We start from the raw sequence: 24,974 nt of genomic DNA on the forward strand, positions 1-24,974 counted from the left end.
TGCAAAAGGTTAAACTTTTGGATCTCTTCTCTCACCAAGGTATTTCAGAATGTTATCCAATGAGCAATAAGTGGCCCAGACTTTTTGGACGCATCAGACAATAACTTGGTCCATGCACAGTCACGTGATGCGTGTTCAAGGACATTAATACTTACCTGTGGAATATGTGAAATATCTGTATTTTTTGGGCTGGGATTTGGTATGGATGGAGACTCAAAGAAGATGCAAACTATCCAGAAGGTACCTCCAGTGCCAAGTACCACTGAAGTAAGAAGCCTAGACAGTGCAAGCTTTGCCCCGGCTTGGCTACAATCGCAGAACCACTGACAGAGTTGTGGCTCGTGTGTTGTCAAACACGACAAAGCCTTTAATTGGCAGCAGGACTCACTTTAAAGTGATGCCATTATATCAAACATCAACTCCAAGCAAGTCACAGAGCTCTGGAATGTCCTGGAACAATGTGAACTCAGATTGTCAAGGCTAAACCATCAGTTACGCTGGTCACTCACAGTCTCCTGATACAGCCAGATTGAATGAGCGGAGTGAGCACTGGAGCATTTCCACTTGACTGTGGTCATCTATGTAAGGACCAAAAACCCCTTATACCATCTTTGGAGAGTCAAGGTTGATCCAGAGCTGGATTTTGAAACTGCAGCCATACAGAGTGTCACACAGGAGAGGAATGGAAAACCCATCACAAGAATATGTCACAACACCCAAACCCAGACACTGTTGGGGATTGTTTTCAAAACTGAAGAGTTTAGCTTCATTGCACAGTATGAGACTCCAAAGGAACGAGTTACAATTCTACCACTCTCCCAAATCTCTAATTGTGTTCACATTCTCCATATACAGACCTGCCTCTGCCACGATCTGAAATTTACAAATTTATATGTGACCCAAATGAGGTAGTGTGCTGCAAGACTGACAATTAACTTTTTGCCATGTATTAAGCACTAGAGACCCATGTGTGTGACCCATTCTTGGGCACTCCAAAAGGCAGAAAATGCATAGAGTCAGACAGTGTAGCTAAAACTAGTCGTCACATTTATTTATAGGAGTAGAAATTACACAGAAACAAAAGAATGCCGCAAGTAACCAGCGGTGTAATATTGGATTTACACAATATTTAAACTGCTCCAGAAATAATGGTGTTCTGATCATGGTGTTCTTTTCAGACTCATTTAACTGAATCTTTGCACATGATATGGGCCCTTGAGCATAAGTGGACCCTCCCACTGCCAAAATATTGACACTTGCAATCAAACAGGGAATCGACATCCTAGGACTGAAGCCCAGATATAGTGAGGCTCTGCCAATGGCCCAAGGCCAGAAAGTAGAGCCCCCTCCTAATTTTCTCATAAAGAAAGACTTGCATTTATATAGCACCTTTCACGATGTCTCAAAGCGCTTTACATTGAATTAAATACTTTTGAAGTGCAGTCACTCTTGTAATGTAGGAAACACAGGAGCCAATTTGCGCACAGCAAGGTCCCACAAACGGCATTGAGCTACATGACCAGATCATTTTACTCATGTTGGTTGAGGAATAAATGTTGACCAGGACACTGGGAGAACTCCCCTGCTCTTCTTCAAAATAGTGCCATGGGATCTTGTCCACCTGAGAGGACAAACGGCCCTTCCGACAGTGCAGCCCTCCCTCAGTACTGCACTGGAATGTCACCCTTAGATTTTGTGCTCAAGTCTCTGGGGTGGGATTCGAACCCACGATATTCTGACTTGGAGGCGAGAGTGCTACTTACTGAGCCATGGCTGACACCTTGGGGCCAAATTTGTGTCAAAAACCAGAGGCCACACTGTGGGGAAGGGTTTATATGACCCGGGCAGGATCCCATGCCAAATTTGACATTTTCTGGTGAGGTTCCTCCCATAGGGTAAGCCTTGCCCATAAAAACTGGGCACACAGAGGTCGTGGAAACCGACCTACTGGGAGAAGGAGAAAGACACTTTCCATTGTCCTTTGCTGCAGATTGCTCCGTGAATTAGTTTGTTTGTGGCTAGTCCTCCAGTAATGTGGAGTTAGTGGGAATGAAGAGCCAACGGGGGTCATTTTGACTTTGTGAGATAATGTAAAACAGGTGATGGTCAATCGGCAGCCCGCCTTTCACCTCTCTCTATATTTATTTCAATTGACTTCAATGGAAATTCGGGACAGATGTAAAACGGGCTGCCGATTCACTATCACCCATTTTATACCATTGCACAAAAGTCAAAATGACCCCCAATGAGTGCAAACTCAATGGAGTGAAGAAAGTCTCTTCCAGCTCACCAGAATCCACTGAGCAGTCGGGGACATCCTATACACCTGAAGGATTATTTGGTGAAATAAGGGATTAGCAGATGAGACAGTCCAATAATGATTTGATAGACGATGTTGTGACTAGAGTGTAATTCACAAATCAGTGTGTTTAGCAAAGAAATGTTGTTATCATTGAACAATTTAACGTTTTGTAGGAAAGGAAGGATGTAGAGTTTAAGACGACTATATAATTCCGTATGCATGCAGCAGAGCGAGCCCCAGCCTGGAGATAATTCTACCATTTGGTAAACTCTTGGTTGGAACGTAGAGGTCGATTTCTTTTGAAGTGGAGTCACTGTTGTAATGTAGGAAAGGCGGCAGCCAATTTGCGCACAGCAAGCTCCCACACACAGAAATGAGATAAAAGACCAGATAATCTGTTTTAGTGATGTTGATTGAGGGATAAATATTGGCCAGGACACCAAAGAGATCTCACTTGCTCTTCTTCGAAACAGTGCCAACGGATTATTATCATCCACCTGAAAGGGTAGACGGGGTCTCGGTTTAACCTCCGGCAGTGCAGCACTCCCTCAGTACCGCACTGGGAGTGTCAGCCTAGATTACGTTCTCAAGTCTCTGGAGTGGGGACTTGAACCCACAACCCTCAGAGGCGAGAGTGCTACCTACTGAGCCACAGCTGACGCTGATTTTTGTTCAATGTTATTAGAAGCCAGTCACACACAAGCAATGAGGATCTGGCCTTGATCTTACTGTAGGAGAATCTGTACCGCCAGTTTAAACTGAATAATCCGCTTTTCAAACAGTTAAAAATAAATATATATTTTTAATTAAATGGTCACTGAAAATGTATGAAATGAAGGTGAAAGTTAAGTGAGGAGTGTAGAGCCTAGATCTGTCACTCTCTGTTCCTGCTTCGTAGGGAGTCAGAGGATCACGAGTATCATTGGTTCTGGCTTGGGCTGAATAGACGGAACCCAGGGAGAGACCGGAGCTGGACATGGAGCGACGGAACGGGAGTGAGTATCTGAATGGCCAAGTCACAGGCCGCCTTGCTTGAGTGAGATGAACAATGGCAGACTAAGCTTACACTCCTTACGAGAGCATTACACTGACTTAAAAGGCTCACCTTTCCCTGTTCACATTACACACAATTAAACATCCCTGGTGTGTCATTGTCCTATCTTACACACCTACTGACACCCATTGTGTGTGTGTGTGTGTGTGTGTGTGTGTGTGTGTGTGTGTGTGTGTGTGTGTGTGTGTGTGTGTGTGTGTGTGTGTGTGTGTGTGTGTGTGTGTGTGTGTGTGTGTGTGTGTGTGTGTGTGTGTGTGTGTGTGTGTGTGTGTCCATGTTGTACACCTACTGCTATCGACACTGGGTGAGCCAGTCAACAATGATACAAATGCTTCCCATTGTGGGTCGAAGATGGAATGGTGGCCATTGTGGAAAAGTGTATCTTGCACAAGCGTTCCTCCAATGGGACAAGATCCCAAGACTTCCCTCGCTCCACCATTGGTGGCCGTGCCTTCAGCTGTCTCAGCCCCAAGCTCTGGAATTCTCTCCCTAAACCTCTCTGCTTCTCTACCTCACTTCCTTTAAGACACTCCTTATAACCTACCTCTTCGACCAATCTGTCCTAATATCTCCTTATGTGGCTCGGTGTCAAATTTTGTCTGATAACATCCTGTGAAGCACCTTGGGACGTCTTATGACGTTAAAGGCGCTACATGAATGCAAGTTGTTGTTGTATCACTGTGACCAACTCTTACGGTGGAGGGGAGGGGCTTGGGGGGGGGGGGTTGGCGGGTTTGTGGCAGGCCCCTAACGTAAGTAACCGTAAATCTGTTTCCTTCTCGCGCAGTATTCCTACAACAACTTCGGGCGGGATATCTACGATGACGATAACATCCGGCGCTGTGCGGTCACAGACATTGCCTCCTCGCTGTGGCGAGCAGTGCGGTGCGAGAATCAGCTGGACTGGATCTGCAAAATCCGCAAAGGTAGGAACGATGGCGAGGGAGGGGCAGCGGAGGGAACTATACAGAGGAATCCCTTCAGAGAAATGAAGCCTTGCAACTGCTGCCCAAGGTTCAGTAAGACTCCAAGGGGGAAAAATTGGGTGGCGCCCCCATTGGGGTGCTAACTTCGCCGGGGCGCTACTTTTAGCGCCCTGAAAAAGTTAGTGCCCCCACGCCTGAAATTCACTGGTAGCGCTCCAAGAGGGAGGCGGGGCGCTACTGGGAGCACCCGCCTCCCTCTTGGGGCGCTGCGAGTGAATATCGCGGTGCTACATGCTGCAGCGCCACGCTATGCGGCACGTTGCGCCGCGGTACTGCAGGCCTTCCTCCCCTTATTAAAGGGGAGGGGCCCTGGGGTCCAGCTGGGCCACCAGAGATTGGAGTGCTGGCAAAAGAGCCCGGCACCCAAGAGAGTGCTGCGTTAGCCCGGCACCTTCCCGTTAATTTGCGCCGCCCTGGCCGCAGGTAGGCCCCCCTGACCCCGTCGGACATAGCATCCCGCGGTAAGTCAGGGGCGCCACCGAAGATCGCAGCCGGCGTGCTGTGCACGGCAATTACGTCATCGCCGGCGGCGCAGCATTGCGGGCCGCTAACGGTTACCGACGCCGCTAACCTCCCGCTTAATTTCGCGGGAGGCGTTAGCGGCGCCGCACCCAGGCACTAGTTGCTTTGCGCCCCATTAGTACCCTCTTAGGGCACTAACGGGAGGCACAAATCAACCGAATTTTCCCTCCCAGATCTGTATATAGGTTAGACCTGACATTCGATAACCCATAATATTCTGCCCTCCTCTCCTGAAGGTGCTGACCGGTACAGCAATCAGGAGCAGGACCCCCTGGTCAGCATTCCCAATCTCTAGCCCATGATAGCTGAGGCAGTTATAACAACCGAACTCCTGGCTAGACTGAGAGCAGCTAACGCAGCACAAGCCAGAACAGAAGATGGGACTTTCATGGTCAGTGTAGCTCAGCCCCACACCAGGCATTGAGTTATTGAATGCTCATGTTTCAGCAAAATAACATTGAGAGAGTCTCCCTTTCCCCCCTGTGAGTCCCAGCCCGACAGGCTTCAGGACATTACAGAGGCCATTCGTTCACCTGCTGCTGGTTTTGTTGCAGGAAAGCCTGGAAGTAGCGAGCTTGGCTATTCAACTGTGGAACAACCACATTCGACACACATTCAGTGTAGGATCATTGAATGTTAGAGCACAGAAACATGGCATTTGGATCATCAAATCTGCACAGGTCTAATCCCACTCTCCCCCTCACTCCCCACACCCTTTAATATCCCACCCTGTCTAATCCTACTCTCCCCCTCACTCCCCATACCCTTTAATATCCCACCCTGTCTAATCCTACTCTCCCCCTCAATCCCCATACCCTTTAATATCCCACCCTGTCTAATCCTACTCTCCCACTCACTCCCCATACCCTTTAATATCCCACCCTGTCTAATCCTACTCTCCCACTCACTCCCCATACCCTTTAATATCCCACCCTATCTAATCCCACTCTCCCCTCACTCCACACACCCTTTAATATCCCACCCTGTCTAATCCTACTCTCCCACTCACTCCCCACACCCTTTAATATCCCACCCTGTCTAATCCTACTCTCCCACTCACTCCCCATACCCTTTAATATCCCACCCTATCTAATCCCACTCTCCCCTCACTCCACACACCCTTTAATATCCCACCCTGTCTAATCCCACTCTCCCTCTCACTCCCCACACCCTTTAATATCCCACCCTGTCTAATCCCACTCTCCCGCTCACCCCCCACACCCTTTAATATCCCACCCTGTCTAATCCCACTCTCCCCCTCACCCCCCACACCCTTTAATATCCCACCCTGTCTAATCCCACTCTCCCTCTCACTCCCCACACCCTTTAATATCCCACCCTGTCTAATCCCACTCTCCCTCTCACTCCCCACACCCTTTAATATCCCACCCTGTCTAATCCCACTCTCCCCTCACTCCCCACACCCTTTAATATCCCACCCTATCTAATCCCACTCTCCCCCTCACCCCCCACACCCTTTAATATCCCACCCTGTCTAATCCCACTCTCCCTCTCACTCCCCACACCCTTTAATATCCCACCCTGTCTAATCCCACTCTCCCCCTCACTCCCCACACCCTTTAATATCCCACCCTATCTAATCCCACTCTCCCCCTCACTCCCCATACCCTTTAATATCCCACCCTATCTAATCCCACTCTCCCTCTCACTCCCCACACCCTTTAATATCCCACCCTGTCTAATCCCACTCTCCCCTCACTCCCCACACCCTTTAATATCCCACCCTATCTAATCCCACTCTCCCCCTCATTCCCCATACCCTTTAATATCCCACCCTATCTAATCCCACTCTCCCTCTCACTCCCCACACCCTTTAATATCCCACCCAGTCTAATCCCACTCTCCCTCTCACTCCCCACACCCTTTAATATCCCACCCTGTCTAATCCCACTCTCCCACTCACTCCCCACACCCTTTAATATCCCACCCTGTCTAATCCCACTCTCCCCTCACCCCCCACACCCTTTAATATCCCACCCTGTCTAATCCCACTCTCCCCTCACTCCCCACACCCTTTAATATCCCACCCTATCTAATCCCACTCTCCCTCTCACTCCCCACACCCTTTAATATCCCACCCTATCTAATCCCACTCTCCCCCTCACCCCCCACACCCTTTAATATCCCACCCTGTCTAATCCCACTCTCCCCTCACTCCCCACACCCTTTAATATCCCACCCTATCTAATCCCACTCTCCCTCTCACTCCCCACACCCTTTAATATCCCACCCTGTCTAATCCCACTCTCCCCTCACTCCCCACACCCTTTAATATCCCACCCTATCTAATCCCACTCTCCCTCTCACTCCCCACACCCTTTAATATCCCACCCTATCTAATCCTACTCTCCCGTTCACCCCCCACACCCTTTAATATCCCACCCTGTCTAATCCCACTCTCCCTCTCACTCCCCACACCCTTTAATATCCCACCCTGTCTAATCCCACTCTCCCCTCACTCCCCACACCCTTTAATATCCCACCCTGTCTAATCCCACTCTCCCCCTCACTCCCCACACCCTTTAATATCCCACCCTGTCTAATCCCACTCTCCCCTCACTCCCCACACCCTTTAATATCCCACCCTGTCTAATCCCACTCTCCCCCTCACTCCCCGCACCCTTTAATATCCCACCCTGTCTAATCCCACTCTCCCCTCACTCCCCACACCCTTTAATATCCCACCCTGTCTAATCCCACTCTCCCCCTCACTCCCAGTACCCTTTAATATCCCACCCTGTCTAATCCCACTCTCCCCTCACTCCCCACACCCTTTAATATCCCACCCTGTCTAATCCCACTCTCCCCCTCACCCCCCACACCCTTTAATATCCCACCCTGTCTAATCCCACTCTCCCCTCACTCCCCACACCCTTTAATATCCCACCCTGTCTAATCCCACTCTCCCCTCACTCCCCACACCCTTTAATATCCCACCCTGTCTAATCCCACTCTCCCCCTCACTCCCAGTACCCTTTAATATCCCACCCTGTCTAATCCCACTCTCCCCCTCACCCCCCACACCCTTTAATATCCCACCCTGTCTAATCCCACTCTCCCCCTCACTCCCCACACCCTTTAATATCCCACCCTGTCTAATCCCACTCTCCCCCTCACTCCCCACACCCTTTAATATCCCAGCCTGTCTAATCCCACTCTCCCCCTCACCCCCCACACCCTTTAATATCCCACCCTGTCTAATCCCACTCTCCCCCTCACCCCCCACACCCTTTAATATCCCACCCTGTCTAATCCCACTCTCCCTCTCACTCCCCACACCCTTTAATATCCCACCCAGTCTAATCCCACTCTCCCGCTCACTCCCCACACCCTTTAATATCCCACCCAGTCTAATCCCACTCCCCCCCTCACTCCCCGCACCCTTTAATATCCCACCCTGTCTAATCCCACTCTCCCCTCACTCCCCACACCCTTTAATATCCCACCCAGTCTAATCCCACTCCCCCCCTCACTCCCCGCACCCTTTAATATCCCACCCTGTCTAATCCCACTCTCCCGCTCACCCCCCACACCCTTTAATATCCCACCCTGTCTAATCCCACTCTCCCCCTCACTCCCCATACCCTTTAATATCCCACCCTGTCTAATCCCACTCTCCCCTCACCCCCCACACCCTTTAATATCCCACCCTATCTAATCCCACTCTCCCCCTCACTCCCCACACCCTTTAATATCCCACCCTATCTAATCCCACTCTCCCGTTCACCCCCCACACCCTTTAATATCCCACCCTGTCTAATCCCACTCTCCCCCTCACTCCCCACACACTTTAATATCCCACCCTATCTAATCCCACTCTCCCGCTCACCCCCCACACCCTTTAATATCCCACCCTATCTAATCCCACTCTCCCCCTCACTCCCCACACCCTTTAATATCCCACCCTATCTAATCCCACTCTCCCCCTCACTCCCCACACCCTTTAATATCCCACCCTATCTAATCCCATTCTCCCTCTCACTCCCCATACCCTTTAATATCCCACCCTGTCTAATCCCACTCTCCCCTCACTCCCCATACCCTTTAATATCCCACCCAGTCTAATCCCACTCTCCCACTCACTCCCCACACCCTTTAATATCCCACCCTGTCTAATCCTACTCTCCCGCTCACCCCCACACCCTTTAATATCCCACCCTGTCTAATCCCACTCTCCCGCTCACTCCCAGTACCCTTTAATATCCCACCCTGTCTAATCCCACTCTCCCACTCACCCCCCACACTCTTTAATATCCCACCCTGTCTAATCCCACTCTCCCACTCACCCCCCACACCCTTTAATATCCCACCCTGTCTAATCCTACTCTCCCGCTCACCCCCCACACCCTTTAATATCCCACCCTGTCTAATCCCACTCTCCCGCTCACTCCCCACACTCTTTAATATCCCACCCTGTCTAATCCTACTCTCCCGCTCACTCCCCACACCCTTTAATATCCCACCCTGTCTAATCCCACTCTCCCCCTCACTCCCCACACCCTTTAATATCCCACCCTATCTAATCCCACTCTCCCCCTCACTCCCCACACCCTTTAATATCCCACCCAGTCTAATCCCACTCTCCCCCTCACTCCCCACACCCTTTAATATCCCACCCTGTCTAATCCTACTCTCCCGCTCACTCCCCACACCCTTTAATATCCCACCCTGTCTAATCCCACTCTCCCGCTCACTCCCCACACCCTTTAATACCCCACCCTGTCTAATCCCACTCTCCCGCTCACTCCCAGTACCCTTTAATATCCCACCCTGTCTAATCCCACTCTCCCGCTCACCCCCCACACCCTTTAATATCCCACCCTGTCTAATCCTACTCTCCCGCTCACCCCCTGTTAGATCCGTGTGTTAATGGAGACACGGAATGCAGGAGTTGATTTAACAAGTGTTTACTGAACAAAGTCTGGAGGTGAACTAACTACACAAGATGCTACACAGGCTTATATACCCGAGTGGTCACTACTGGTACTACAGTATACAGGGGCTTCAAAAGCATAGTTCCTCTTAAAGGTACATACACTACAATTCCTCCCCTTTTAGATAAATAGTACATAATATTTTAAGTAATCATTAAATAACATTTTTAAATGAACAATAATATACACATTTGCTGAAGTTAATCAATTACAAATTCAGTCTCTCTGGAGGCTTCCTGACTCGGTCCGGATAACGCCTCGGTGGTGTAGTAGGTTCTTTTGGCAAGGTCGATTCGGCTTCAATGCCAGTGTCGGGTTCATCTGGTTCCAGTATCACCGGATCGGAGATAGATACTATGGGTATCTTTGCTTCATCACTAGGCGTATAGAGTTGTGGTGTTGCATTCCTGTACGCAAACAAGAAGTTATCTACCTTATGTTGTAGATTTATGTCTTCATTACCCATGGCCTTTATGGCCTTCTTGCAGGTCTGGACAAACCTTTCAGCCAATCCATTGGTGGCGGGATGGTATGGGGCGGACATATAGTGCTTAACCCCATTGTTTTTTAAGAACTTCCTGAATTCTTCAGATACAAATTGCGGTCCATTATCAGAACAGATCTGTTCAGGCAGCCCATTCCTGGCGAATATGGTCCTTAATACTGTGATGGTTTTTTCCGTGGTGGTGGAGGACATCTTTATTACCTCCGGCCACTTAGAGTGTGCATCCACCACGATTAAGAACATTGAGTCCATAAATGGACCAGCAAAGTCGATATGTACCCTTTGCCATGGAGATGAGGGCCACTCCCATGGATGTAGAGGGGCTTGTGGTGGGGCGTTTTGGACCTTCTGGCATCCTAGACAGCTCTTGGTCATTTCTTCGATGTCTCCATCGATACCTGGCCACCACACAAACGCTCTGGCTAAGTTCTTCATTTTCACTCCACCCAGATGCCCCTCGTGAAGCTCCTTTAGCACTCTATCCTTGAGTTTGGGTGGAATCACCACTCTGGATCCACACATCAAGGTTCCTCGGCACACTGACAGCTGTTCTCTTCTTTGCGAGAATGCTGGCAACAGTGGTTCGCCATGTGCTGGCCATCCCTTCACCGTTAAATCGTAGACTTGTGAGAGAGTCGGGTCATTTCGCGTTTCCTTTTCAATGGTAGAATTTGTCACCGGTAGACATTCCACTATGGTCGAGTGGAACATATCCACTGGGTCCACTGTAGGCGCCTCTTCCACCGTTGGCAACGGTAGGCGCGATAACCCGTCAGCATTCCCATGCTGTTTTGTTCCTTTGTATTCTATGTCATATTGGTGTGCCCCTAGGAAAAGGGACCACCTCTGTAGCCTTTGTGCTGTCATAATGGGAACGCCCTTTTTAGGGTTGAATATGGAGACGAGGGGTTGATGGTCAGTCAACAAGGTAAATTTTTGTCCGTGTAGGTAATGGTTGAATTTCTTCACCCCCCACACCAGGCTGAGTGCCTCCCTGTCGATCTGGGCATAGTTACGCTCAGCTGAGTTCAATGAGCGTGACGCAAAAGCTATCGGCCGCTCCGAGCCATCAGGGAATCTATGCGATAATACCGCTCCCACGCCGTAAGGGGATGCATCGCACGCCAGTCTGATTGGCAGTGATGGGTTGTAATGAGCCAACACTTCCCTGGACGTGATCAAGCCTTTGCATTTATGGAAGGCACGTTTACAGTCTTCGCTCCATTTCCAAACTACTCCCGTTTGTAGCAGTGCGTTAAGCGGGTGCAGAACCGTCGACAAGTTTGGTAAAAATTTATGATAGTAATTTACTAATCCCAGGAACGACCTTAATTGTGAGACATTTTCAGGCGCTGGGGCCTTTACGACCGCTTCAATTTTTTCAGGTGACTTATGCAACCCTTCTTCGTTAATGACATGGCCACAATATGATATTTGTTTCTGGAAAAATTCGCACTTGGGGCGATTTGCTCGTAGGCCCCGTTCTCTCAGCCTCGTGAGCACCTGCTCCAAGTTGGCAAGGTGCTCGTTGTCGTTTTCTCCTGTTACAAGGATGTCGTCTAGGTAGCATTGAGTCCCCGGAATCCCTTGCAGGACTTGCTCCATAGCTCTTTGTCAGATAGCCGGAGCTGATGCCACTCTGAAAACCAGTTGATTGTACTGGTACAGGCCTTTGTGTGTGTTTATCGTGAGATACTTTTTAGAGGCCTCCTCAACCTCCATCTGTAGATATGCCTGTGCTAAGTCAATTTTGGTGAAACGTTTCCCTCCGGATAGTGAGGCGAAAATATCTTCTATCCTCGGAAGAGGATACTGTACCGTGTGAAGAACCGGGTTTACAGTCACCTTGAAGTCCCCACAGATGCGAACTTTTCTCTGTTCTTCAGATTTATCATTATTCAACGTTTTCTTCATGACCGGGACGATGGGTGTTGCCCACTCGCTCCAATCTACCTTGGATAACACGCCTGCTTTTTCCAAATTCTCCAGCTCTGCCTCGACGGCTGGACGAATTGCGTATGGCACCGGCCTTGCCTTAAAAAACTTGGGAATTGCCGCATCTTCCACTTTTATTGAAGCGGTGGCGCCTTTCAGGGTTCCTAGTTCCTGTTGAAACACTTCTTTGGCGTTAGCCAAGATTTCTTTTAATCGTCCAGGTATGACGTCATCGTCGTTTTTTTTCTTACTGGTCACCGTCAGTGCCTGAATGGAGTGCCAGTCTAAACGTATCTTTCTGATCCATTCACGTCCCAACAACGGTGGACCACCATCTTGCAGAACGTATAAATACAACTTCTGTATTTCCTTGCCGTTGTATACAACAGGCACCCTTATTTTCCCTCTGGGGTATACTTTCTGCCCCGTATATGTCTTCAAGATAATGGATGTGTCTTTCAAAGGTATATGCGGAAATAGCCGCTCGTAATCCCGTCGACTTATGACGGTCAGAGCTGATCCTGTATCTAGCTCCATTTTGACTGGGGACCCCGCTATCGTGAGGGTAACCCACATGGTCTGGTAATCTTCTTTGGCAATTACATTATGTAATTTGAGACAGCTTAGTCTCTTGTTTCCGGAGTCGCTATCGCTCTTCTGGTCTTCGGAGCTACTGTCCGTCATCATTTGTACCTTTCTGTACTTTTCCTTATTGACCTTTTTAATGTCAGCGGATCTCTTTCCAGATCTGCATACACGTGCAATGTGTCCCATCTTTCCGCATTGCCTGCATGCTTTGTCCTTGAACCAGCAGTCCTTCTGGTCATGGATGGATCTGCCGCAGCGATAACATCTCTCGAAACCCCGTGTCATTTCATGGGTGCCGAAGTCCTGTGGCTTTTGCTGTATCTCTGCAGCTCCTCTTGCTGCTGCTTCGTATGATACAGCCACACTGAAAGCCTTGTCAAGTGTCAAATCTTTCTCAGAAAGTAGTCTTTTCTGTGTTCCTTTGCTTAGGAGACCGCAGACGAATTTGTCTCGTAGAGAATCTGCCAGTCCTGCCCCGAATTGGCAGTGCTTTGACAGCTTTCGTAATTCGGTGAGGTAATCAGCGTTACTTTCATTCTTGTGCTGATTCCTCCTGAAGAATTTGAATCATTCCGCTATCGGCAGCGGTGTTGGGTTTAAGTGCTCCTGTAAGGTATCAACAATCTCCTTAAAATTCTTGTCCATCGGTTTGGCTGGAGTGATCAAGTTTCGTAACAGCCCGTATGTCCTTGCGCCCATCAGATTTAGAAGTACCGATGCCTTTTTATCATCCGCTACTTCATTCGCCTTGCAATATACCTCCACTCTTTCCACATATGTGGTCCAGTCTTCTATATCACTATCGAAAGCAGTAATATTGCCAGTCTTCGGCACCTTGAAAATCTAAAATGGCGCTTCCCGCGCTTTTCCTCCGTCCCCGATGGATAAAAATGGCGCCTCCCGCGCTTTTCTTTCTTCCCCGCCGAGTTAAGATGGCGCCTCCCGCGCTTTCCCGCTGCTGCCAACGCTGTTCTCCACGGTTCCCGTTGCGACCTGCAGCTTTTCGCGGTATTTCTATTTTTTTTTTATCGCTTCAATAGTTGCTCCGTTACTTGGAGAACCGTTCCCGTCATGGAGCGGACCCTCTGGGACTTTCCCCTCCCTCTGCTCGGTCCGAACGCCGACCTGCTTTGCAGCACCGGCCGCGCCCTGGGTGCTCCACCCTCTCTCTCTCTTTGCTTCTGCTTCCCGACTCGCTGCCCGGCCCCGTTGCAGAGCCACCCGATCGAGCTCTAGCCCGCCGCAGCCCAGGAAGGATCAGTGCACTACCTGCCACCAGCCCGTTTAGCTGGTGAAACCACAGTTTTTTTTCTTGCTTCTGGCTTCGACCTTCGTCTGAGGAATCGATCCCCTTGAGGTGCTGCCGAATTGCAGGTAAGTTCGTTTCTAACTCGTCGCCACTGTTAGATCCGTGTGTTAATGGAGACACGGAATGCAGGAGTTGATTTAACAAGTGTTTACTGAACAAAGTCTGGAGGTGAACTAACTACACAAGACGCTACACAGGCTTATATACCCGAGTGGTCACTACTGGTACTACAGGATACAGGGGCTTCAAAAACATAGTTCCTCTTAAAGGTACATACACTACACCCCCCACACCCTTTAATATCCCACCCTGTCTAACCCCACTCTCCCGCTCACCCCCCACACCCTTTAATATCTCACCCTGTCTAATCCTACTCTCCCGCTCACTCCCCACACCCTTTAATATCCCACCCTGTCTAATCCCACTCTCCCCCTCACCCCCCACACCCTTTAATATCCCACCCTGTCTAATCCTACTCTCCCACTCACTCCCCACACCCTTTAATATCCCACCCTGTCTAACCCCACTCTCCCGCTCACCCCCCACACCCTTTAATATCTCACCCTGTCTAATCCTACTCTCCCGCTCACCCCCCACACCCTTTAATATCTCACCCTGTCTAATCCTACTCTCCCCCTCACCCCCCACAACCATCACTATCTCTTTTTCAAGCCGCTATCTAATTCCCTTTGAAAATAATTTATACATTCAATTTCAGGAACAACATGTGGTGGATAATTCCGCATTCTAACCACCCTCTGTGTAACTTCTTTTTGTAACCTCCCCTTTAATTCTTTTTGTAATTAACCTAAATTTATTCCCTCTCATTACCATCTCACTGATCAATGGAAATAATCTGGCACTATTTACCTTACCGCAACCCTTCATAATCGTGAAGATCTTTACCGTGTACGTGGAGTCTTACCCGAGGAAGACATGAATCTATTGTGTGTGATAGGAAGGGCGGGGGTAGTATTTAAATTAAATTGCAATGGGTCAAGTTCTAGGTGGGCCCATTGCTGGAATAAGTTGTTGCATTTCAGATACCATTAGAAACTAGAAGTCCTGATGTAGATTCACAGTCGGCCTAGCAACATGAGGAGGCTCAGCAAGCCTGTCCGCCATTTTGTTTGCCATGGCAACTTGTTCCCCTTATCCCAATTCCCTCCTCTTTTCTCCATCTGTGTCTAATGCCTTGCCTTCCCAAATAAGTATCTATCTCCCTCTCAAACATCTCACTTCATTCTGCTTCTGTGCCTTTCTGAGGAAACGTGTTCCACATTCTCACAACCCCCTTTGTGTGAAGAGATTTTTCCTTCATTCACTTGGGTACATTTGAATTTTAAAATCCTGCCTCCTTGTTCCGGACCCACTGCAAATTGCATTAACATGTGTAGAAATTCAGAGGATTTCTTGCAAGATGTTGTGGCTTATTGACAGCCCCTCCCCCATAAAAAATGGAAATCTGGATGCCGGGTCATTCATTCCAGTCGTCTTGTAATGTTTCGCTATCCGGGGGGAACAGCGCATTCGGGAGGCACCTGCTGGATCCAACTGGCATTGCAAGTAAGAAAATTTTCAATGAACTCTGATTGAAAGCAGACGGAATCTCTCTGCCTGTGTCAGAACTAAGGAGTCAGTTGGAATACCACAGAAGCCAGTGTGTTGCAGCCACATAGCGGACTGAGTCTGGAAGAGAATGTGTCCGAGAAGGAGAAAGTTTAGTCAGGAGTTTGAGCCGGACATAACGCCAGTAGGAGCAGCCAAACAAACACAACAGACCAGGCAATGGTGCGAGAAGGTGACTGGTGCTAGATGATGGGGCATTGTGGAATCAATCGACAATACCATGAATGGAGGACTCTCACTAGCAGGCCAGATGTTAAATTGCAGGTGGGAAATGAGTTCTCGACTTCAAGTATAAACGATGAGGCTGAAAGATTGAATTCCGGGACTTTACTCAGCTAATGGCTGTACAGAGCTAAGCTCAATTCAAATGGAGACGACTGACACAGTGAGAGGGCAATTGAGCATTGCAGACAAACACGAAAATCTTCTCTAGAGAGGGAGGAACAAAACAACAGGCTCAGCACATTGACATAGGTCAGTGAGCTACATCCTGCTCGGAATATTATACTAACTCTCAGGGACAACGAGGAAATCGAACTGAAAGAGACGTGACAGTTAGATATTAGTTTGGGATATAGACGGGTGATATATTAGTGAGGGATACAGACAGGTGATATATTAGTGAGGGATACAGACAGGTGATATATTAGTGAGGGATACAGACAGGTGATATATTAGTGAGGGATACAGACAGGTGATATATTAGTGAGGGATATAGACAGGTGATATATTAGTGAGGGATATAGACAGGTGATATATTAGTGAGGGATACAGATAGGTGATATATTAGTGAGGGATATAGACAGGTGATATATTAGTGAGGGATACAGACGGGTGATATATTAGTGAGGGATACAGACAGGTGATATATTAGTGAGGGATACAGACAGGTGATATATTAGTGAGGGATACAGACGGGTGATATATTAGTGAGGGATACAGACAGGTGATATACTAGTGAGGGATACAGACAGGTGATATATTAGTGAGGGATACAGGCGGGTGATATATTAGTGAGGGATACAGGCAGGTGATATATTAGTGAGGGATACAGGCAGGTGATATATTAGTGAGGGATACAGGCAGGTGATACACTAGTGAGGGATACAGTCCAAGATCTGCCCAGCGTAACTTGGATCTTTCACGAGAAGTAGTTACACAACCTGAGAGCTGCGTTAGTGAGACAGCGACTGTAGTACAGGTAGTTACACAAGCTGACAGGTGCGTTAGTGAGACAACGACTGTAGTAGTTACACAAGCTGAGAGGTGTGTTAGTGAGACAGCGACTGTAGTAGTTACACAAGCTGAGAGCTGCGTTAGTGAGACAGCGACTGTAGTAGTTACGCAAGCTGAGAGGTACGTTAGTGAGACAACGACTGGTAGCAAGGTGCACTGTGGGCACTTTCAATAAAAGTTAGATTGAAATTGAAAGTAGGTGTGGCACCCCTGCCCCTGAATACCGGGCCTATTACACCAACCCTTCCTTTGGCAGTAGCTCACTGGCAGTGGTGCTGGAGGGAGGGAACCTGAACGCGGCACAGTCACGGCCAGCAGGTAATAGATTCAACATGTGGCCGTTAAACAGCACTGGACTTACCAGCAAGAAGAAAATCCAAGACATAGACATCTGATTTTTAACTAGAAACGCCAGTTGCTGAGGTGGTGTCCAAAAATTTCCGACATAAACTGGACCCCCCGCCGCCCACCCCCCCCCCCCCCCCCCCGAGAAGTCTCTTTCTTTTATTTCCCACCTTGGAGGCATGAAATCGTAGAATCATACAGCGCCGAAGGAGGCCATTCGCGCCAATCGTGCCTGTGTCGGCTCTTTGGTAAAGCTATCCAATTAATCCCAGTCCCCTCCTCTTTCCACATAGCCTTGCAATTGTTTCCCCTTCAATTATTTATCCAATTCACTTTTGAAGTTACTATTGAACCTGCTTCCACTACCCCCTCAGGCGGTGTCTTCCAGATCATCACAATTTCTCCTCTTCTCCCCACTGGTTCTTTTGCCAATTATCTTAAATCTGTGTCCCCTGGTTACTGACCCTCCTGCCAGTGGAAACAGTTTCTCCTTATTTACTCTTATCAAAACCCTCACAATTCCAAACACCTGTACTAAATCTTCCCTTAACCTTCTCTGCTCTAAGGAGAACAATTCCAGCTTCTCTAGTCTCTCCACATAACTGATGTCCCTCACCTTTGGTACCATTCTAGGAAAAATATTACAGTTTTTGAGCATTTCAATGAATTTTGATCATCAGGAGGATAAACCTCAGAACTCAAGTCCCTGGTTCTCTCCCCCAGGCCTTGATCCAAACATTCTCTGGTTTAAGCCTTGGTAACTGTACCAGGCCTGGATGTTAACTGAAACTAGGCACCGCACCTTAGGAAGGGTATATTGGCCTTGGAGGGAGTGCAGCGTAGGTTTACCAGAACGATACCCGGACTTCAAGGGTTAAGTTACGAGGAGAAATTACACAAACTAGGGTTGTATTCCCTAGAATTTAGAAGCTTAAGGGGTGATTTTATTGAAGTTTTCAAGATATTAAGGGGCACTGGTAGGGTAGAGAGAGAGAAACTATTTCCGCTGGTTGGTGATTCTAGGACTAGAGGACATAGTCTAAAAATTAGAGCCAGACCTTTCAGGAGTGAAATTAGGAAACACTTCTACACACAGAGGGTGGTAGAAGTTTGGAACTCTCTTCTGCAAATGGCAATTGATGCTAGATCAATTGTTAATTTTAAATCTGTGATTGATAGATTTTTGTTAACCAAAGGTATTAAGGGATATAGGGGAAAAATTCAGTTTGGGGCGCGAATATCGGCCGTACGCAAAGTTTAATGCCTGCCGCTAATTATCGCCTCCAACTGCAAACTTGGCTTTTATCGCCCCCTGGAGGTGATTGGAGCGCTAAATCAGGCGCTACACACCTCTCTTAAGGCGCAAAGGCCGAGGAGCGAGGCGCTACCTCAGAGCGCTGGCGAAGCTCATGTGATGTCAGTCAGCAATGGAACACAGGCACACTGGCGCCGGCCAGTTCTTAAAGGGGAGGGTCGATCTTGCTCTCCATCCACATCCTGCTCATTGCAGCCTTGAATCTCGGCCTGGAGAGACCTGTACATCAATTCTGCTGGAAAGAACAATGGAGAGGCCCAGGGAAAGAGCTGAGTGCAGCCCCCACAGTCTCTTCTAAATCGATAAAAGGAAGGTCAAATCAAAATGAACCTGCAAAGTGCTGCTCAGTACCCAAAACTCCTTCACACAGCGTTGAATCTCTCCAGAAGTCTCTCTCTCTCTCTCAGAATGCGTGGTGCAAAAATGTCACCAACAAAAAAAGGCAGGAAGCGGTCGCCTTTAAATAGCACTCCCCCAGTCCCTTCCTGACTGCAAAACGTTCCCATCAACCTGTCGTTGCTAGCGGCAGGCAGTAAGGCAGGGGGCACCACTCAATATCCGGTCTGGGGCGCTACCAGGGCGTTGTGCACTCGACTGACATCACGATCTGCCGGCGCAGGAGATCGTGGCGGCAGTGTTTAGCGCCACCGCAAAATGTCTTGTTAATTTCACGAGCGGCGCAAACATCGCCGCGCACAGGCGCTAGTTGCAACCCATTAGCGCCCTCTTAAGGCGCTAACGGGAGGCGGAAACCAACTGAATTTTTCCCCCATGGAGTTAGGTCACAGATCAGCCATGTTCTCACTGAATGGCAGAAGAGGCTCGAGGGGCTCAATGGCCTCCTCCTGTTCTGATGTTCTTAGCTGTATGTATAATCTAATGACCTCCTGTGATGGACACTGGGACTGCAGTATTTCAGTCAAATCCCAGATAACTTACCATCGCAAGACAAATACAGATGAGGGAAGCTCTTTGACTCATCTTAACTGGGAAGAAAAATTTACACCATCCCTCAACACCCCGCTCCCCCAATCATTGTCATCTAACTATCTCTTGAATGAATCCAAGGTTTTTGTCTCCATTATCCAACCCAGAGGCCATTACAAGTGTCGATCACACTCTGTCTGGTTTTTATTGACATATTCTCCACATTGTCCTTCCTTGTTTTAACCTCTGTGCCCTTGTTCAAGAATCCCAGCGTACTTTGAAGTAGTGATCTGAATTAACCTTATCAACAACTTTTAATATCTTTTATACTTTACCTAAATAATAACAGATTCTACACTTTAAAAGTCATTCATTGGAAGTGAAGCGCTTTAGGGTATACCGAGGCCATGATAAGGCCCCAAATAAATACAAGTTTATTCTTGTTTCTTTGTGTTCACCTATAAGGTCCCCTCTGACTCGCCTCCCTTCACAGTGAAAGAGCCCCAGTTTCTCCAGTCTTAACTCATAACTCATAACTCCATCCTTTGATGTTAGTCACCTGCCTCTCGGCTTTTCTCTGCACCACAACTGCCCGCGACACTCATGACCCAGTCAAACCCAATCACTCTGGCTTTTGCAGCACATCTTCCAGTTAATGACTTTGCAACCTAATTCTGTTTCTTCTGTCTATTGCTGCTCCAGAGATCTATCTGGCACATGCGAAGTGCCAAATCTGCCATGTAACTTCTAGCACACACAGTACTGGCACTTATTAATTATAGTGTACAGTCCTGTAATAGCAGTGTGTTATAGTATACAGTCCTGTAATAGCAGTGTGTTATAGTGTACAGCCCTGTAATAGCAGTGTGTTATAGTGTACAGTGCTGTAATAGCAGTGTGGTATAGTGTACAGTCCTGTAATAGCAGTGTGTTATAGTGTACAGTGCTGTAATAGCAGTGTGGTATAGTGTACAGTCCTGTAATAGCAGTGTGTTATAGTGTACAGTGCTGTAATAGCAGTGTGGTATAGTGTACAGTCCTGTAATAGCAGTGTGTTATAGTGTACAGTGCTGTAATAGCAGTGTGGTATAGTGTACAGTCCTGTAATAGCAGTGTGGTATAGTGTACAGTCCTGTAATAGCAGTGTGTTATAGTGTACAGTCCTGTAATAGCAGTGTGTTATAGTGTACAGTCCTGTAATAGCAGTGTGTTATAGTGTACAGTCCTGTAATAGCAGTGTGTTATAGTGTACAGTGCTGTAATAGCAGTGTGTTATAGTGTACAGTCCTGTAATAGCAGTGTGTTATAGTGTACAGTCCTGTAATAGCAGTGTGTTATAGTGTACAGTCCTGTAATAGCAGTGTGTTATAGTGTACAGTCCTGTAATAGCAGTGTGTTATAGTGTACAGTTCTGCACTTGGAAAGTGAAGAGCTGTGAGATGGGAGCTTTTAAAGTACATTTCGAGCTGTCAACTAATCAGCTGATTCAATGGCCCTTCAACTCCCGCCTCAGGTTAACAGACATGGTCCCTGAGCAGTGTGGACCCCGTGAGCAAGCAGTTAAAGTTAAAAGGTAAAGTTAAAACCTTTATTAAGGGTCTGTCAACAAGCCAATAATTACTTTAATTGGGTCGCTCGCCTCTGCGGGTTGGATCTGATCCGAGATCACAGACGCGCCATTGGGAAAGGTGCATTGCGGCGGGATGACAGTGGGTTCCCAACCCGCTGTCAAAAAAATCACATTTCTGCCAGCGATCCCACCCGATGACCCCCCTGGAAAATTCTGGCCAGTGTTTTTGTAAACTCCTGTTAATGCATCTGTAACTGTGGCTGAGCAATGGCATGTCTTGGGATTCTACGCTGTTCTCACCGACTCTTCCTTTTTCCCACAGGAGCTGTTGTTAAAGAACCAGAGGGCACCGAAGGTACGTTGCATTTTACCATAATACAGATTAACAGCAATGAGAAATTGTATTTTAAGGGACGGGATCAGAAGACACCATCAACAACAAACCCCAGGTGTCGTTTGCCCCTGTTTTGTGTTATGATGTTGACTATACTCTGGATTTAGCAGGGCATCTCTCCTCCTGGTTTCTTTGTGGCCCATCAATGGCCAGGTTTCTCAGTATAGTTGTGCAGTAGTCACATAGATTATCATGTGTCAGCTTGGTAGCACTCTCCCCTCTGAGTGAGAAGGCTGCGGGTTCAAGCCCCTAACTCTTGGGCTTGAGTTCAGAGCCAAGGCTGACACTCCAGTGCAGCAATGAGTGAGGTGCCATCCATTGGATGAGGCGTTAGACCGAGGCCCCGTCTGCCTGTTTAGGTAGATGGTAAAGATCCCAGGATACTATTCAAAGTGCAGGGAGCTCTACCAGTATCCTGGCCAACATCAAACGATACCACCAAAAATACAAATGTGTTGATCAATCACCTCATTGCTGTTTGCGAGAGCTTGCAAGTGTAGAATAACTGCCACAGTTGTGTACATAACTACAGTCACTGCACTGCAAAAATAACTCATGGTAAAGAGTGATATAAGTGGGAAGTACCACCACTAAAGTTTGGTCTTGTAGCTCTCATTACAATATTAGCTGATCAGCCATTCACAGATTGTCAATTACATAAGATACAAGCTGGAGTGCCCGGCGGTGCCGAGGCTTTTTTGAGGGCATGTTGTTGTTGGAAGAGAGAGAGAGAGAGCGCGCGACTGGGGGGGAAGAGAGAGCGCGACTGGGGGGAAGAGAGAGAGCGACTGGGGGGAAGAGAGACAGTGACTGGGGGGAGGGGGAAGGGGGGAGGGAGGGGGAAGGGGGGAGGGGGAAGGGGGGAGGGGAAGGGGGGAGGAGAGGGGGGAGGGGAGAGGAGGGGGGAGGGGGAGAGGAGGGCGAGAGGGGAAGTCCCCGAGCCCCGCCCCCTGATCCCCGATGTCCCGCCCCCCGATGTCCCGCCCCGCGATCTCCCGATGTCCCGCCCCGCGATCTCCCGATGTGCCATCTCCCGATGTGCCGCCCCCCGATCTCCCGCCCCCCCGATCTCCCGCCCCCCTGATCTCCCGCCCCCCGATCTCCCGATGTCCCGCCCCCCCGATGTCCCGCCCCCGGATCTCCCGATGTCCCCGCCCGAGCCGGCTTCAAGACCAGAGAGACGCCGCCGCGCAACCTACCGCGTGAGGCCCGGCCGGACTCAAGTCGTGCTCCGGGCAGAAGATGACGCGGACGCTGACTCCCGCCCCGCCCGCCTTTACTAAGATGGCGGCGGTGGCGACGCTCGGCTCAGGCCCGCCCCCTCCAGCCTTCACAAAGATCGCGACAGGAGGCGCCTAGCTCGGGCGTGGCTGGTCAACAGACGCCCAGGCTTTGAGGCCTGGAAAAACGGCAGAAGGTAGGAAAATTATAGAGGTTAGACAAAAGATTTACAAATTAATTAACTTTTTTAAAAAAACAATTTGTCTTTGAAAAGCAACTTTTTTTTTGCTGGAAATGTAGATTTGAAAAGAAACACGCAGAAAGCGGGAAAAAGAAAGGAAAACTTTGGAATCAAGATGGCGGCGACTCACCTCGGTTCAGAACGATAGGGCCCGCCCACACAGGCACCGATTGGTGGACCGTCAGGTCACCGAAGCATAGGATTGGTCAATCGTCCCGTCACTCGACCGTAGGAGGGCCCGGCCGCACGCGCCAGGAACCCGCCGTACGATTGGTCGACCTCGACGTCACTCGATGCTAATGAGCGGATAATGAGTGGAATGTTGAACGTTTTTTGGATACCACGGGCGCAATTTTTGTCCGGCCGAAACGTAAATACGCTTAGGACGGTTCTGGAATCGTCAGCTTTCTTTCGACGTAACGCACGTGTAGGTACGCTCTATAACTTTCGAGTTAATTCAAGACAGACAGACAGACGGAATGACAGACAGAAGTATCCTTTTATATATATAGATTTGTCCTAGCGCTTGGAATAATTTGAGATGGTTGGAAATTAACACTTTCTGGGTACCTCCATGAACTCAAGGCTCAGGCTTCTCACGTAGACGCAGGCCTCTGACGGAAAGCATTGCTACAGGTATTTCAAACACAGCAAATATTATTATATAAGTAAGTTTAATCTTTTTTTACATAGTATTTGCAGCACAGAAACGGGCCATTTGGCCAAATAGGTCTGTGCCGGTCTTTATGCTCCACACGAGCCTCCTCCCACCTTACTTCATCTCGCCCTATCAACATATCTTTCTATTCCTTCTCCCGCATATACTTACCCAGCTTCCTCTTAATTTTTTTTATGTCTTTATTATGTTACAAACCTTATTCCCAGGAGTAAGTTCTCAGTTTCATGGAGGGATCATGACGACAGACGAAAACAGTTCCAAAACAGTATTTGGTGCAGTTTGGTTCATGTGTTTTTTGCATTGGTCATTTTGTTGAATGCTCATGCTTGGTGTGTTATTGTCATGTGTCCTTCCTGATTCCTGACTGAGTTTCTCCACCTGCTTTCCTTGCATTTGATGCACATGTTCCTCGGCTCTTCAGTTCTAATTCGTTGCTTTTTTATGGCTACAAAATCTGAACCTATCAGCTACAAGAAATTTGCACGTACACCAATCTGTGACATAGTCAAGGCGCATCTCACACTTCCTGAGATATGGATATAGGCAGCTTAGTGCTGAGTCCTTGCCAACCAAAAACAGAAAGCATTGATGATTGGGTCTGGCCCCAGATCATCCTCCCTTACTGGCTGAAAAAAAGTTTCTGGCTTCACTTGTTGACTGTAGAAAATAAACAACAACAACTTGCATTTATATAGCGCCTTTAATGTAGCAAAACGTCCCAAGACGCTTCACAGAAGCGTTATCAAGCTAAATTTGACACCAAGCCACATAAGGAGATATTACGACAGATGAAGAGGTAGGTTTTAAGGAGCATCCTAAAGGAGGAGAGAGAGGCGGAGAGGTTTAGGGAGGTAATTCCGGAGCTTAGGGCCTTAGCAGCTGAAGGCACGGCAGTCAATGGGGGAACGATGAAAATCGGAGATGCACAAAAAGGGCAGACTTGGAGGAGCGCAGAGATCTTGGAGGTTTGTAGGGCTGGGGGAGGTTACAGAGATGGGGAGATGCAAGGCCATGGAGGGATTTGAAAACACGGATTAGAATTTTAAAATGGAGGCAATACCTGACCGGGAGCCACTGTAGATCAGCAAACTCAAGGGCGATGGGTGAACGGGACTTGGTGCAAGTTAGGATACAGGCAGCAGAGTTTAGGATGAGCTCAAGTTTACAGAGGGGACCAGGTGGGAGGCCGACCAGGAGAGCATTGGAATAGTCGAATCTAGAGGTACTAATGGCATGGATGAGGGTTTCAGCAGCAGATGAG

General features: G+C 48.4%; 1 protein-coding gene across 1 annotated transcript in view; it reads left to right on the forward strand.

The window, feature by feature from the left end:
• mrc2 (mannose receptor, C-type 2) overlaps positions 1-24,974 on the forward strand; it is a 401,368-nt gene that overhangs the window by 302,486 nt on the left and 73,908 nt on the right. The window contains exons 14-16 of the mRNA XM_085966616.1: positions 3,201-3,297; positions 4,144-4,282; positions 21,501-21,533. Coding sequence (XP_085822742.1) covers positions 3,201-3,297; positions 4,144-4,282; positions 21,501-21,533 — 269 coding nt within the window. The remainder of the gene's footprint in view (positions 1-3,200; positions 3,298-4,143; positions 4,283-21,500; positions 21,534-24,974) is intronic.

Source organism: Somniosus microcephalus, chromosome 24 (genome assembly GCF_052327205.1).
Source record: "Somniosus microcephalus isolate GS21.2 chromosome 24, FLI_Smic_1.0, whole genome shotgun sequence".
Lineage (NCBI taxonomy): Eukaryota > Metazoa > Chordata > Chondrichthyes > Squaliformes > Somniosidae > Somniosus > Somniosus microcephalus.